The following is a 15797-nucleotide window of genomic DNA, read 5'->3' as shown; positions in this document are numbered from 1 at the left end:
TCCAAAAAACAAATCACATGAATCATCGCAATTAACTGTAAAACGTAGGTGTTCATCACTAGTTTTAAGAAAACTGTGAAATTGTAGCAGTTTATTTTCAGTACCTGACCATAACATAAAAATATCATCAATATACCTTCGCCAAAGTTTGAGAAAAAGGGATTTTGTAGACCATTAAAGATAAATTTCTGTTCAAAGAGGCCCACATACAAATTTACATAATTTGGGGCCATGGTACTACCCATGGCGGTTTGTGTATACATGCTCTTCTAATATATGTGATATCCTAAGAGCTGATGTTAGTCCATCTGTAGCATGATCCTCTCACTTTTTATCTATGCCTTCAGGTAACTATAGTTGTGGTCATTGTGCCCAGTGTAATTTTACTATAAAAAACGAATGTCTTCTCTCATCCTCATTCAGGAAGGGAGTTTAAAATGAAGGGTGTCATCACCTGCTCTACTAAAAATGTCATTTATATGATACAATGTCCATGCGCGCTAGCGTATATACGAAAGACACAACGTGCTTTAAAAACTAGGATTGCAGAACATCAAAGCAGTATACGTACAAATGATAAAAAAAAACCCGGTAGCAGCACATTTTAATTAAAAAACGCATAACCTTTCCAAACTTAGGTATATTGGAATTGAACATGTTAACATACCTAGGAGAGGTGGTGATGTCAACAATATTTTACTAAAAAGAGAAACTTACTATATTTACACACTAAATACTCTTTCCCATAAGAGTTTGAATTTAGAACTTGATTTTAACTCATGTTTCTAATTGATTTTCTTGTATTGAAAGGTGAATGTTGTTGATACAGTTCCATTTGTATTTAAATATGTTGTATAGTTATGCATTGATCAATTCTAGGACAAGTAATTGTAAATCCTAACAAACCATACATCTATGGAAAGCTTATTTATTCAGCTTTCAGATGATGTATAATTCTCAATTTCAAAAAATTTACACATAAGACTGGTTTTGTGGTCCAGGGTCACATATACTATAGCTGTTCACATGATTGACTTTGATTGCCAACAGGTGTAATCAGTTGGAACTCTGCTTGAATCTGAGTACTTATTGAGCTGTTGCCTTTGTATGCATGTGTGTTTGTCTGATGAAGGTCTTTGACCGAAACGTTGCTACTTTTACATTTTTTAATAAAGGGAGACAGTGTGCAGATCTTTTTTCTATTTTTTGATTATACTCTTTGATCTTGCACCTGGCCAAGACATTTTTGGATGTGCGTACCTTGATCCTTCTTTTATATGGAACATCATTTACTCTCCCTCAAGTTGTTCCAAACCTGTATCAGTATTTTTCTTTTGCTGTACACAAAAGAAGATATTTGCCAAACAGTTGCTGGTCCCCACTGACTTCTATAGTATGGAGAATGGGGTCAATGGGGGCCAGCAACTAACTTGAAGGTGAGTAAATGATGACAGAATTTTCCCTTTTGGGTGAACTATCCCTTTAGGTCACTACTGTTCACAAAACAGATTTGATCAGAAAACATGATCACTGAATAATCATAAAACAAAAGACAAAGATGGATACCTATAACAACAACATCCACTTCATTGCTCCATGTTCGTTCATTACTGCAGAAGATCTCGCAGCGATATCTTCCCTGGTGCTCTGGCAACAAATTCTTGACCTAATTTAAACCAAAACATAATACAATCACTCTCACTACACTGTAAAAGTAGATTTTTAACAGTTTTGAAAATAATACAAAGATATTAGAGTATTTCAGTCTTTCTAATTAAAAATTGTCACTTGCCATTTCTTTGTAATTATTTGTGAAATTTGCAAGCATTTTCTGAACTGTTTCTTTTTCAGTGTAGGATTTTTTTTTAAATCTACTGCATCCAAACTGTCTCAGAAATTAAATGTATCTAAACAAGAGTTCAGAGTAAACAATAGTGAATTTATCCATAAATGCATGCAGAGTGTTATCTATTTGGTCCTCTTACAGTGTACTTCCTCTTTGTGGCTTTTTTGATCGGCACTCCATTTCTGTACCATTGATATTGCGGTAGGGGTCTTCCAACAGCTCCACATTCCAGAAAGAGTAAATCTCCCACCAACAGCCTTTGAGGTTGAGGCTGGATCAGCACCCTTGGCCTGCCTTCTGAAGCCAAAGACACTAATCCTGAACAAAAAGTAAACAAAAATTTTGATATCAATGACACCGACTTTCTTACTTGTCTCTGCTGATCAGAAATGACTTACCATATCTTGGTGGAACATCGAGGACATCTACTTGGGCCCAATGACTGAACTCATACGCATTTCCACAGTTCACCCGACAGATGTAAAACCCTGCATCTTTGAGCCGGACTGGACTGAACACCAGGTCTGGGGAGGAGCTGTTATGTACCTGAAAGGTTGCCTTAGTTATGTAATTCATGTGAATGACAGTTAATTATGTTGCTTATTTGCAATTTTATACATTTACGCACCTCTTCCGTTCTCTTAAACCACTGGAATTGCACATGTGACGCACCAACAGCATAACAACTGAGACGAAGGTTGTGTCCAGCAATGACAGCCACCGACTGCGGCTGGACGAGGATTTGAATTCCTGTGAGATCAATTCAGAAAACAGCAACTGAAACTGACCTATGAATGCAAATAAATCACTTAAGATTATATCTGCACAGAATCTATGCCAGAAATTCCAGCAAAATTTGATATAGCAGTTCCAAAAAAAGAGTGTAAAGGTGCAGTAACATTTATTATTATTCTGCTAATTTGCGCGAGCAAAAAATCAGCAATCAGGAATTTTAAGTGAGAGTTAAAGATTTACATGCAGATTTTGAAAAAAGTACAAATTGGTAACACAAACTTGCCACACTGACTTGCAGAAAGCTGGTTGGTTTTAAAGTGACTTTTGTGTGAGCTGTGCACATTAATATTTTCATAATAACACATTTTAGTGATTTTAAATCCATTACAGAGAATTCATATTTTATTTGACAATTGGTACAGGAAAAATTGTGCACATTTTGCATGGGCCTAACTTCTTCAAGCCTGTCATAGTCGTGTTTCAGTTTCGCTTTCACATTTGTGAATAAATATTTAGTACAGCACATATACAAAACAATCAACATTAGATAATATGATGCACTGTTGAAACATACACGCTCTCTGTACCATGTTTACACCGAGGGTGTTATACCTGGAGGTTTCAGACACTGCAGGGCATCCGTATGACCCATGATCTGTAGAAACTCCACCAGTTCACCCACCATACATCCTCGATCTCCAATGAGTTTGAGCAGACTGCGGGAAGGACTTCCATCCGCCTCCAAAGCCTTCAGAGAACACATGTCCATATCATCGAGACTGTGCATGCGAGTGGAAGGAGCCAGAGAGAAAAAGACTGTGAGTTTATTAGTATATGTTACATTGAAAGGAAAAGTGAAGAGAGAAAAAGTTGTTACCTCACTTTGAATCGCTTGTCGCTTTTCACAATCTCCCCCAGTTTTCGCCATCCCTTATTGTTGGCCTTATCAAGAGACTCACAGAGCCTCATCAACACAGATTCTTTCAAGAAATTAATGTTCAAAGAGTTTTCATTCAAATCCGACATGATTGAGCTGATTCACAACTGTGATTGGTTGAACTGCTGAACTCAGATTTATATATTCAGCAAAGCACCTGCAAAATGAAGTGGCAATTCAATCAGTGTCCTGAGGTGTCACATTATAAAAGATGTAGAAATTAATAATCATAAAAAAACATGGCACTTTTTAAAATTTAATTAATGCCACAATGACTATGAAATTAACTGCATTTTTTCAGAAAACCATGATGGTGACTAACTAATAACTGGCCTAAAATATCGATTGCTCCAGCTAAACTGTTTAATGGGTCAGGTGAGAGAAAATAGCTCCTTTAATGGAAAATTCACTCAAAAACTAAATTCTGTCATGACTTACTCACCTTCATGTTGTTCAAAACCTGAATAACTTTATGTTTTATGTGGAATTCAAATTAATGAGAAGATAGGATGACAGCACAATGAATATTTACTTTCACTGTATGGAAAATATGTAATATGTTATTTTAAAATGTTCCACAGAAGAAAGTCAGTCAAACGGGTTTGAAACGATGCGAAGATAAGTAAATGAAGAAAGCATTATCAGTTTTGGAGAACTACCTTCAAGACACTCGCTAGTTTCACTTTTTACAGTTTTTGTCCACCACCGAATATGAGTTATGTGATATAGCCTACTGAATGTGATGAATGTAAACTAAGTAACGCCATTCATTCCCGCTTTTTATTTTCGAATGCAGCTACTTAAGAAGATAAGTAAATGAACTTCTAAATGTGAAGATACAAACAAGTAGAGTTAAAACAGATCAGAATTCACCACGAACAATCAGATAGAGAGTAAACATCGAGCGCACATACCGCAGACGGATCTGATGTTGACATGTGTCCCATTATTAAGCAACACATTAATTCTTCGCTACACTGACTGCTGTGGGGAAATCCAACTTTCTAAACATACGTGTGCGTGTGTGTGTGCATCACTTCCTGATGTCTAACAAAGAGGAAGGTGTTCATCTCGTCTCTCCTGAGCAGCTCAACGAGTTCTTAAACGGAAGTATGTTCTTAGTCAAGTCAGACTCAGCATACGACTTATGATCAATGACGGAGGTTAAGAAAAGTCATGCTTTTCAATTAATTACCTCACACGGAAATAATTTGACTACTCTGTACTCTGTCATCATGCAACCGTTCTGAACACCCTACAGCTGTTGTCAACTTTTTTGACTCCTAGGCCCCCCACTGCCCACTATATGAAAATGACATTTTCAGTTTTTCTTGAGAAATATTTTTACTCACAATATCTGATTTAATTAATCCTAAAATGCCTACGAAGTTATAATATTTTTTTTTCATTTACATGACTTCTCTAGACCAAGGTCTAGAAATTAATTACACATAAGTAGATCCATAAATATAAAATAATTATAAATATAAATATTCCTCATATATCAAGAAAGTGGGAATGCTGATTCTTTAAAGAAGAAAAAAAGTTGCTTTAAGTTCCTGAGGGGGTGAATTACAATAAGGTCTTTGTGTCCCTTTGAGAGTTCGCTAAGGCCCTCTAATGGGCCCCGGCCCCCTGGTTGAAAACCACTAGTCCTATCAAAAAGAAAGAACAATCTACATAGCATCCAGAATACCCTAAGAATAGTAACCACACCCAGAACCTCACTAGCAACCACTCAAGACTACCTCAGCAACCACTTAGTATCACACTGTCTATCCATCTGTCTGTTTGTAGGCCTATACCTGTCTTTTGGTCTTTTTTTCTATATGACTGTATAGCCCTGTAAACTTTTTAAAAAACTAAAGTTCAGAAACAGAGCCTCCTTTGTCCGTCGTTCCTCAGACATTACCCTGTTTTTAAACTTCCACACAAGGCTTTATTAGACGAACATCAATATTTCATACTGACAGACTTCACTCATGTGGTTTACAGTTCTCTCTCTCTCTCTCACACACACACACACACACACTCTCTCTCTCTCTCTCTCTCTCTCTCTCTCTCTCTCACACACACACACACACACATACACACTCTCTCTCTCTCTCACACACACACACACACACACACATTCTCTCTCTCTCTCTCACACACACACACACACACACACACTCTCTCTCTCTCTCTCTCTCTCACACACACACACACACACACACACTCTCTCTCTCTCTCTCTCTCTCTCACACACACACACACACACATACACACTCTCTCTCTCTCTCACACACACACACACACACACACACACATTCTCTCTCTCTCTCACACACACACACACACACACACACTCTCTCTCTCTCTCTCTCTCTCACACACACACACTCTCTCTCTCTCTCTCTCTCTCTCTCTCACACACACACACACAGTGTCATTGGCAGGTATTGTGTGTGTGTGATGTAACGTCATCGCCTGTATGCCACTCCTCAAGACTCTCCCTGCAGATTTAGGGCTGTTTGTGTGCAACTGGAGACAAGGACTGCGGTGTCAGGGTGACTTTGTATTTGGCTCACATAGTGCGCGATTTTTTGGGGACGTCGCTTAGGAAAGACTGTGTTCAGTCCAAAATGCAGCGCGTATGTGGAATATGGGAAAATCCCAGGTGAACTTGTGTGTGTAATTTCTGTCGCGGATCCAGGTGAGTCTCTGTCAAATGATACATCTCAATATTATGTTTTATAATGCGATGGATCTTTATTATATATTACTATATACATATCGTAATTTGCGAAATTGTTTTTTGTGTATCATATCGCAATTAGAACTAATATATTATGTAGCCTACAAGGATTATTCAATAGCGGTAAACAGCTGTATCTTTGAGTTGCACTATTTTTGTAATTCTTTAATATTGCATCTTATGGTCTATGCAAGTATGCATATGTAAATACACTCATAATCAATATTATTTTACGTAGTTTATTATTATTATTATTATTATTACTATTTTATAAAGACTGTTTAAAGAAGCTTAGACGTTGAAGGAGATATAGATCCATAGATCCGGGTATAGATCCATAGTCTGCATGACATAAACTCTTCTATCTGTAAAGCAGTAGCCTATTATTATTATTTTTTTCTTCAGCTGGGTTGACCTGGGATCATGGGTTGACTGTCAGACCTGCCTGGTCTTGGCATCTTGGTCTGAATCAATATGTGTTTGTTTATGTCTATCACACTGTTATCAGTGAGAATGCTGTGGCAGAACTGGCCCCTGGAGGAATGACAGGAGGAGACATGAGTTTGTGACTTAGTAATTATAGCCTAGTTTGCTGTTCCTTAGTTATGTTTTGAGATGAACCGATTGTTAGAGAAGGCTTTTGTAGTGATTGATTGACTGTTTAGACATTTTGTATCCCAGACAGTACAACTCTTTAATGGTGAATATAATGATGAATATAATATATATATATATATATATATATATATATATATATATATATATGTATATTCTTCCACCTTGTTACACTTGTGGAGTTCTAGATCATAAATGAATGGCCTCCAAAAAAAATTCTTATAAATTTGTGATTACTAAGTACGGATTCAACTTTTGATCAACCTCCAGCTAGAACAGGTTTTGTATTTCTTTTTGGAACTGATTGATCATTGGCCTCATTGATCTGAGCTCATACATTTCAGTTTTTGAGTAAACATCCACAAATAATGCTTTTTTCCACTTAAAAACGGAGGTGCATAAGCTCAGATCAATGAGTCCTACAACCAGTCGGTTCCAAAAAAAACAAAACAAAAAAAAACCTGTGCAAACTGAAAGAAAACAAGTTGACAAAAAGGTTGAATTCAAGATTTGGTGATGATATAGCATAATAATAAGAGATTTACAAGCAGTTTTTAAAAGACCATTCCTGGTCATTTTTGTCATTCCTGGTAGGTAGGGCCTAAATGATTTTCACACTGATCACCTTATTTTATGTGATAAGAATGTGTAAGAATATATATTATGTAATATGTATATATTATTTTTTGGTAGGCATGTTGTTGCTAAGATGAAAATAAATATTTAAGTTGTCTGGCACCGAAATAGAAAGCTAATGTCAAATGTTTTGAGGTCATTTAAACCTGGACTATAATCCACTTCCTCTCAATAATATGGGAAAATAAAGGACTGTACTGACCACAGACAATAGCTTGTTCCATTTGGGTAAATCTCGTTCTTGGCTACTTACGTATTTGCAAATAAAGCTAACGGCATGCTCATGGAAACTGAAACAAAAAAGTAGAAAATAGATGCAAAGACTGTAGCAAAGGGTTTCTATAATGTATACCAGAAACATAAAGCACATCGATTGCTCTTTCAGTCTGTGTCTCTCATTGGAACTCATCCATTTCCAAGGCAGTAACTTTCCATTAAGTCACCTCTCTGCACCTGTGTTTACCGTGTTCGACTCTTTTGTTGATGCCTTGTGTTCATAACCTTGTGCATTACCGTGCTGTCAGAAATAATCATTGATCAATTCTGTGTTAGACGTTTCTTCTGGGATGATGATGTGCTTGTGCTTTTTTGTTTGCACCAGTCTGAATAGAGAACTTCATTTTTAATGACTCCAAAACAATTTGACGAGTTTTAAAATTCATTTTCAGTGTTTATGATTGTCCTGCTTTCATATTCACATCAAAATGGCACATTACTTTACTTGGCTGAGACAGAAATTCTGTACACCACTGTGTATTTACTCCACTGATCATGATAAGAAAAGATTCATGAAATTAGATAAAATCATCTTGGCACAGAATTAACTCAATGCAAAATTGCATACAATTTTGTACACATAGCCTAATGATGACCTTTTAGCTGTTGCGATGAGTGAAGGTGTTTACACATGCTAAGTGGTTGTTTTGCAGATCTAGATTGATGTTTCAAGTAGAAACAAGCTCTACAGGTGGTATTAAACGTGCTTCATTGACATTGTGGACGTTTGTTTCTCATGCAGGAAAAATGTGGAGAGATGCAGAGCAGGCACTGACTCTGATATGGCTGCTCTCTTGGACTTCACACAGCATGTGTAAGTGAGGGAAACACAGATTCAAAGAATACATTAAGACAGTTGTTGTTGTGTTTATCATTTTTTTGTTGTAAACTATTGGGTTTTGGTGAGCGATTTTCTATAATTTAATAATCCGGTGGCCTGTTGTTTATATACAATACATCAGCAAACAGGATACAGATTTTTGAATTCTATACTGAATTATAGTATTTATAGTATTTATGTTTTTATAGTATAAAGGAAGTATAGTTCAAAGAAATCTAGTTTTTAGTTTTCAGTATGAAACACCCATACACATGTTACAACACACATGGGCTATTTGCTGCATTCAGTAATAGTCTGTTACTGTTTGAAATACCACTTTTGTTTAGTCCTAATATTCTTACAGATATGTTATCGTATACTCTTGAATTACTCTATCTTTCCAGGTCATTCTCCTCCGGGGAGGCCCAGACTAACAAGATGTCGCTCGCCTGAGAAAGAGACTTTCACTTGCTGGTGGGAGCCTGGATCAACAGGTGGATTGCCCACCGGCTACCATCTGTATTACAGAAGAGAGAGGTGAGTGCAGCCTACATCACAATTCAGCATTGTTCTTGCTGTCATTATTTTTTCCCTGTATCAAAATATGGGTAGTTGCCTCATTGTGTGCCTATTATGACATAGTTTAACATATAAGCTATATTTGTCTCAATAAAATATTCCATGATTTTGTTTTATTAGTAAAATGAACTGTTACTGAGATAATGTAGCGTTTTGGGTCAGTTAATGAAAGAAGTCTCTTTTGCTCATCAAGCATAAGTAAAAACTGTAATATTGTGTAATATTATTACAGTTTACTTTTTTCTTGTTTAATATGTTTTAGACATTTACATTTTTTTATTTTATTTATTCCTGTTATGGCAAAGCTGAATTTTCAGCATCATTTCTCCAGTCTTCAGTGTCACATGATCCTTCAGAAATCATTCTAATGTGCTGATATGGTGTTAAAAAAATATTATTTATCAATATTATTGATTTCTTTTCAATGTTGAAAACAGCTGTGCTCTTTAATAGTTTTTCTGGAAACCGCAATACATTTTTTCAGAATTTTTTGATGAATGGAAACATCAAAATAACATTTATTTGAAGCAGAAATATTTTTTATCTTTACTGTCACTTTGATGAGTTCAAGGCATATTTGCTGAATAAATGTATTAATTTCTTTCAAAAGTAAACTTCTGATCTTCATTTTGTCTTATTCTCTAAATATTTGTTTAATTTGTACACAACACACACTTATTAATAAACACACTAGACCTAGTATAGTCAATGAGTTAATGTTTACACATTTTATAAGAAGAAATCATAGGTTTTGGTTCATTTGTTGTCAAAAGATTAGTCAACAAGTCATTCATTTTAAACCTTTAAACTATTCAAAACTTTTTCAGTTCTTTGGAAGTCTTTGAATGCCCGGATTATCATAAGGCGGGAAACAATTCCTGTTATTTTGATAAGCGACACACGTCTATTTGGATCATATACAACATCACAGTGGTGGCCTCCAATGCACTGGGAAAAGCCTATTCGGAATCTGTAGAAGTTGATGTTATGGATATCGGTGAGTTCATGTAATGTGTTTACAAAATATTGAAATGCATCCAGAAATGCTTTGTTTTTATGTGCTTGCAATATACCCCTAGTGTATACTGACCATGCATGAATGGTTAATGATGTTTTACTACAGAGGCTAATTTCAGTGTTGTTTTGACAACAGCCACAGTGTAGTGAGCTTCCTGCTAAAAATAGTGTATATAAAGATTTCCTGTGGCTATAAGGGCACACAGCAAAATCGGCAAAATCTTTATGGTGAAACATTTATTCCTTGAACTTTTTAACTTTCAGTTAGATCATCATACTAGAACCCAAGTCTGAAAACACTGCATGTGCAGTTACATAGTTTAGTTACAATTTCTGTTAAACCAGTTCAGCTAGAAATGTGTGCGCACTTTGCTCTTCCATCTGTAACGGTGAGTTAAACGATGATGACTTTTAGAGCATCTGAGTGGAATGGAAAAGTACTAAATGGCACTAAACAGAAGCAGCTCTGGCTGACTAACTGAACAAAATGAGGATGAACAGGTTTGTGTCTTGCATATTGCAAAACTCAAGTCATATATCGAATATGCCACTGCAGATGCTTGAATGTGCTAGCATATGGCACATGGTTGATGCTCTAATTTTTTTAATGCAAGAGCATAAATACACTACTTTTCAAAGGCTGGGGTCATTATGATTTAAAAAAAATGTTTTTAAAAGATGTCTCCTATGTTCATCAAGGATGCATTTATTTGATATAAAATACAGTAAAAGTAATATTGTAAAATATAACTACAATTTAAAAGAACAGTTTTCTATTTGAATATATTTGATTTCTAATATGCTGATTTGGTGCTCAAGACACATTTCTTATCATTAATGTTGAAAGCATATTATGCTGCTTAATATTTTTTTGGAAACCGTAATACATTTTTTCAAAACAAATTCAAGTTCAAAAGAACATTTAACATTTAAAAACAGCATTTTAAAAATATATAAATATTTTGTAACATTATAAATGTCTTTACTGTCACTTTCAATCAATTGAATGTGTTCTTACTGAATAAAAAGTACCCCCCCCCAAAAAAATAAAAAATAAAATAAAAAATAAATAAATTGATATTACTAACCCTGAGCTTTTGAATGGCAGTGTATAAGAAGCATATGAATAATAGTCAAGTATCCATGTAGACCGCGTTCAGTTTATTTCCTTGTTTAGTACATATATTGTTGTCACTGATTCTACTATTCTACTATCTGTGCATTTGATTGTCATTTAAGATGATTCATCTTCTTCCACACAGTGCAGCCTCACCCTCCAGAGAATGTGAATGTGACTTTCATGCAGACCACGGACAGCCCCTATTTCCTGGTGTGGTGGCAGCCTCCACACGACGCAGACACACGTTCAGGCTGGGTAACAATCAAATATGAAGTTCGCTTAAAAATCGAGAACGCCAGAGACGAGGAGCACAGCAGTTGGGAGGTGAGATTTCAATCGTTTCAAGGTCATAAAGGTTCTTGAATGTTCTTATGCTTTGTAATTTTTCTTTTTAAAATCAAAACTATTTAAGGCCAGGGTTTTTCAACTGTGCATATATAAACCTTTATAAATATTTTTTTTTGTTTATTTTTTATTAAAAAAATAAATTAGCTTCTAAATGATAATGATTTATCTAATTATTATCCATTTATTATTAAAAAGAACATTTTTGTATTAGGAGTCTTAATTTTTGCATTTTAAAGTTTTGATACCATGTAATTTATTTATGACTGAGACAACGTTTTGATTCTTGTGTTTTTAGTCATATAGTGCTGGTAAACAATTGGAGTTTAGCATCTACAGTCCGCAGCCAGGAGCAAATTACGTTGTGCAAGTGCGCTGTAAACTAGACCACGGCCTCTGGAGTGAATGGAGCCCCTCTGCATTCATCCAGATTCCAGACAGTAAGATGATACCAGCACCAGCTAGCCAATCTGTCACACCTCCAGCCATTGTGCTGCATTACCCAGCATTTTTAGCCTTACATAACAGTGTCCAGGCTATATTAAAAATAACATATTAAATATATTTATTATATATACAGTATAAAATGAGGATGAAAATGGAAAGCAAAAATGTAAACAAAGCTTTGTGTTTCTCACATTACAGATATGTCCGACACACAGAATGCGGTTCTGATTATTGCCGTCACGCTAACCGTCATCGTTTTCCTGTTGACTGCAGGAGTGCTGACAGTCAAGATGAAACCGTAAGCATGCTATTGCACCTCATCACAATGACAAAGGGATTTACACTGATAACTGTACATAAAAAGATATGTTTGTGACACAAATTGAACATTTAATATAGCACTGTATCCACTTTATTTTACAATACAATTTTCCTTCTGATTTATTAGCTGCTATAGGTCAGTAACTAGAAGAATAACAAAGTGCAAAACTTTATGGAAGGATAAAACAACTTGCTCTACATACCAGTGTGTTTATAATTACGATAATAAAATAAAATAATATGATAGCAAGTTAATTCTGTATTCTTCTTCTCTAGGGTGAAGCATTTTTTACTGCCACCAGTTCCAGAACCGAAAATCAGTGGCTTAGACACTCAACTCCTTAAGGTACAGCAGACACTACCATAATTCATGCTTTAATTCCTATCATATTATTAATTCATTTTTCTAAGGTGCAGTTTTGTTGTATGCAGTTTAGTTGAACTTTTGGGCTTTTTATTTTATTTATAGTATAAACCTGTATGACTCAGTTTTGGTTACTATTCACTATCATTGTATGGTCAAAAATATAATAAAGTGAACAGGGGCCGATTGTTTGGTTATCAACATTCTTCAAAATATCGTTTTTGTGTTCAACAGAAGTAAAGAAGTCATACAGGAGTAAATGATGACAGAATTTTCATATTTGGGTGAACTATCCCTTTAAATTTTGTTTTGCTCATAAGACTTCAATGTAAACAGCTGTGGGTTTGCTGTTAAATCCAATATAATTTTTCAACTGTCAACTTCACAAAATTTGCATTTCATTGTGACACATTCTCAGAACAAATTGTGTTGAAATGTTCTATCATGGTCACAAAATAGGAGGGGATATTCAAAGAATTTCTAACAGACCCAACAAAACTGCAGTTCCAATATACAAAGGTCATTTTACCTCTCATTTCACAGAGTGGGAAGTCTGAGGAGATCTTCAGTGCTCTGATTACTCCAGGATATCCCCAAATAGCCCAGAGTTCAGACCGTCAAGTGGAGAATCTCGTGGTCTCCGACTATGATGAGGAAGTGGATTTTGATGGCAAAGCTCATCTTGAGTACCAAAAGGGGGAAAACCTTCCCACAGACAATGCACAAAAGATCTCTCAAAACTGCATCAAGATCTCACTGAACAGCAGCCAAGATCTAAAAACAACACTGAGCGAACACATCCAAGCTGGGAACGTCTCCAATCAGCTAAGTGCCACCAGCAGTGTTCTTGGAGAGCCTCAACAACTACTTCACCCTAATTGCAATGGCTCACCAGTAAAAGCTCAAAACACTCAAAAGAGCTCCGGTAGTAATAGTGAGCACATCGGCATCAACCCTGCTGGACTTACGGAGTACGTTGAGGTTGACAAAGACCAGAAACCTCAGGTCAGGGAGGACTACAGTATGGTCAGTGACGTTATCAGTGATAACATCCTTGTACTACAAGACAGGATCCCTGTACAGGGACACAAAGAGGTCGAATGTGATGAAACTTCTGAAGCTGAGGAAACGGGAGGTGTTTTCGAACCTCTGGGATACCAGGAAACCCTGACAACATTTTCAAGTGGATCTTGACTATTTTGTGACTCAAACTTCAGAGGTTTGGGATTATTTTGTCTGGTTGTGTCCTGCTCAAACTGTCAAGTGCTTTGTTAGTAGAGATGTGAGAAGGGTTCTTTTGGCGATCTGGGGTGCGTTTCCTGTACAATGACATAACTTGCTGCTGAGCTATCAAAGTGCTATTCATAACTGATTCCCAAAACTGCTGACTGATCATTTGAACCACACTGGTCAAACAAGAACTGTCGTTCTAGGTCACACAGTTGCTGGAGTAATTACTTCTGCTAATTAATCCTTTTGGATCAAATATTGTCAGATTATTGATGTAAATAACAAACATGGCATCTGAGGTCTATAATATTTTTATTCGCCATTGTATAGCTTCGTTCAACGGATCCCCTGGGGACTAGAGCACATTCACACTGTTTAAAAACTGCGCTTTCATTATCTTGACAAACTAAAAGATAGAATTAAATTTGTATGTATATTATATGTCAGCTTGCTTATTTTACTCAAGCACTTGATCTATTGATCCACATGTCCTACTAACAAGAAACTGGTTGTAACTACAGCTCTCTTAAAAATAAAGGTTCCAAAAGGGTGTTTTTGCATTGATGCCATAGAAGAACCATTTTTGGTTCCCACAAGAACCTTTCAGTAAACAGTTCCTAAAAGAAAAAAACTAAAAATCTAAAGAACCTTTTTCGACTATAAAGAACCTTTTCTGCATTTGAAAGGTTCCATGGACGTGCAAGGTTCTTCTTAGAACCATTGATGCCAGTAAAGAACCTTTATTTTTAAGAGTGTAGTTCCAACCACACAACGTTGCGATGCCATTTTTGAATGTTCGTTGGAACTATGGTTTCTGGGAACGGCAAATTTGCAACCATAGTTGGCTAACAGTGCTTTTGAGAAACGCACCCCTGTTATGTTGTTTCTGTCAATCTGCACAATTACAGAGACAGTTTGCACAAATACAAAACAGTTTCTGTGGATAATTCAGGCTAAACAGCAGGAAGCTGGGGTAATGGGTTGAAAATTAGATTTAAAGGCAGCGTCATTCCAAACCATTAAACATCGACCAACCGCTGTTAAAAAATACCCCACTAAAGATCATTATATTAATTGTTAAACCTTTTCGAAATGTTTCTTCAACCTACTACCTCATAGCAGACATACACAAAACATCCCACTGGAGTTTCTGCCATTTTCTAGAGTCTAGCACTTTTCTCAATGCTTGCTGCTCCTGATCTTTGATTGTTGTAAAGAATTTTCATAGTTTAATGGAAACAGTTTAAAATACAGAAAAGCTCCTTTTGTATATTTATTCAAAATGATACTATAAATATAAAAAGTGTGAGATTTCTTTGGTGACTTTACTGTGTATTTATTGATCTAGATCTAGTATTTGTATGTCCCTCCCAATTCATTTTATTTCAACTTTATTTAATGTTAAAATAGTCATCGATATTCACTCATTTTAGGGTAAACGGACAGTATCATCGTATACATCCTTCTGATTTATAATTATCTGAACTTGGGCAGTCTTCAAGACAATAATCAGAATTGAGACTAATGTCAAATAATAGATTAGATCTGCACGAAAGGGTTGTCAAAGCTTAACCAAACACAAGGGCAGTGAGCACAAAACAGTCTGGCAGGTCTTTGATGTTTTTTTTTAACCTTATATAGAGTGCCTCAGAGATGCTAGTTACAGCGGCAGACACAGACGGGTCAGCTGGTCTCATCATGGAACATTTATGGTCTGCAGTGCAGCAGTAAAGAGTTACTTTAAGTCAAACATTGACTTAACATTATACAAG

At 35.9% G+C, this 15797-nt stretch overlaps 2 protein-coding genes across 6 annotated transcripts in view; one reads left to right on the top strand and one right to left on the bottom strand.

The window, feature by feature from the left end:
• LOC306870239 (mucosa-associated lymphoid tissue lymphoma translocation protein 1-like) overlaps positions 1–15797 on the bottom strand; it is a 1002100-nt gene that overhangs the window by 9320 nt on the left and 976983 nt on the right. For 2 of the 5 annotated variants that reach the window (XM_079417388.1, XM_079417386.1), the window contains exons 2-7: positions 3459–3675; positions 3194–3360; positions 2475–2596; positions 2245–2392; positions 1986–2164; positions 1567–1666 (exon numbers count right to left, since the gene is read on the bottom strand). In XM_079417388.1, the coding sequence (XP_079273514.1) occupies positions 1567–1666; positions 1986–2164; positions 2245–2392; positions 2475–2596; positions 3194–3360; positions 3459–3607 (865 nt within the window). In that variant the 5' untranslated portion in view covers positions 3608–3675. Of the gene's footprint in view, positions 1–1566; positions 1667–1985; positions 2165–2244; positions 2393–2474; positions 2597–3193; positions 3361–3458; positions 3676–4432; positions 4804–15797 lie in introns of those variants that run through there. The other 3 variants (XM_079417387.1, XM_079417385.1, XM_079417389.1) reach the window with 3 other exon arrangements.
• LOC306870245 (prolactin receptor-like) lies at positions 6018–15343 on the top strand. Its single transcript, XM_079417400.1, has 9 exons — positions 6018–6213; positions 8525–8596; positions 9007–9139; positions 10009–10178; positions 11461–11642; positions 11962–12103; positions 12309–12408; positions 12708–12777; positions 13339–15343. Exons 2-9 carry the CDS (start codon positions 8530–8532, stop codon positions 13987–13989), a joined length of 1515 nt encoding a protein of 504 aa, XP_079273526.1. The 5' UTR covers positions 6018–6213; positions 8525–8529; the 3' UTR covers positions 13990–15343.

The sequence above is a fragment of the Barbus barbus genome (assembly GCF_936440315.1).
Source record: "Barbus barbus genome assembly, chromosome: 5".
Classification (NCBI taxonomy): Eukaryota; Metazoa; Chordata; class Actinopteri; order Cypriniformes; family Cyprinidae; genus Barbus; species Barbus barbus.
The sequence above is the reverse complement of the archived record's forward strand: the minus strand, read 5'-3'. Positions and strand labels throughout refer to the sequence as shown.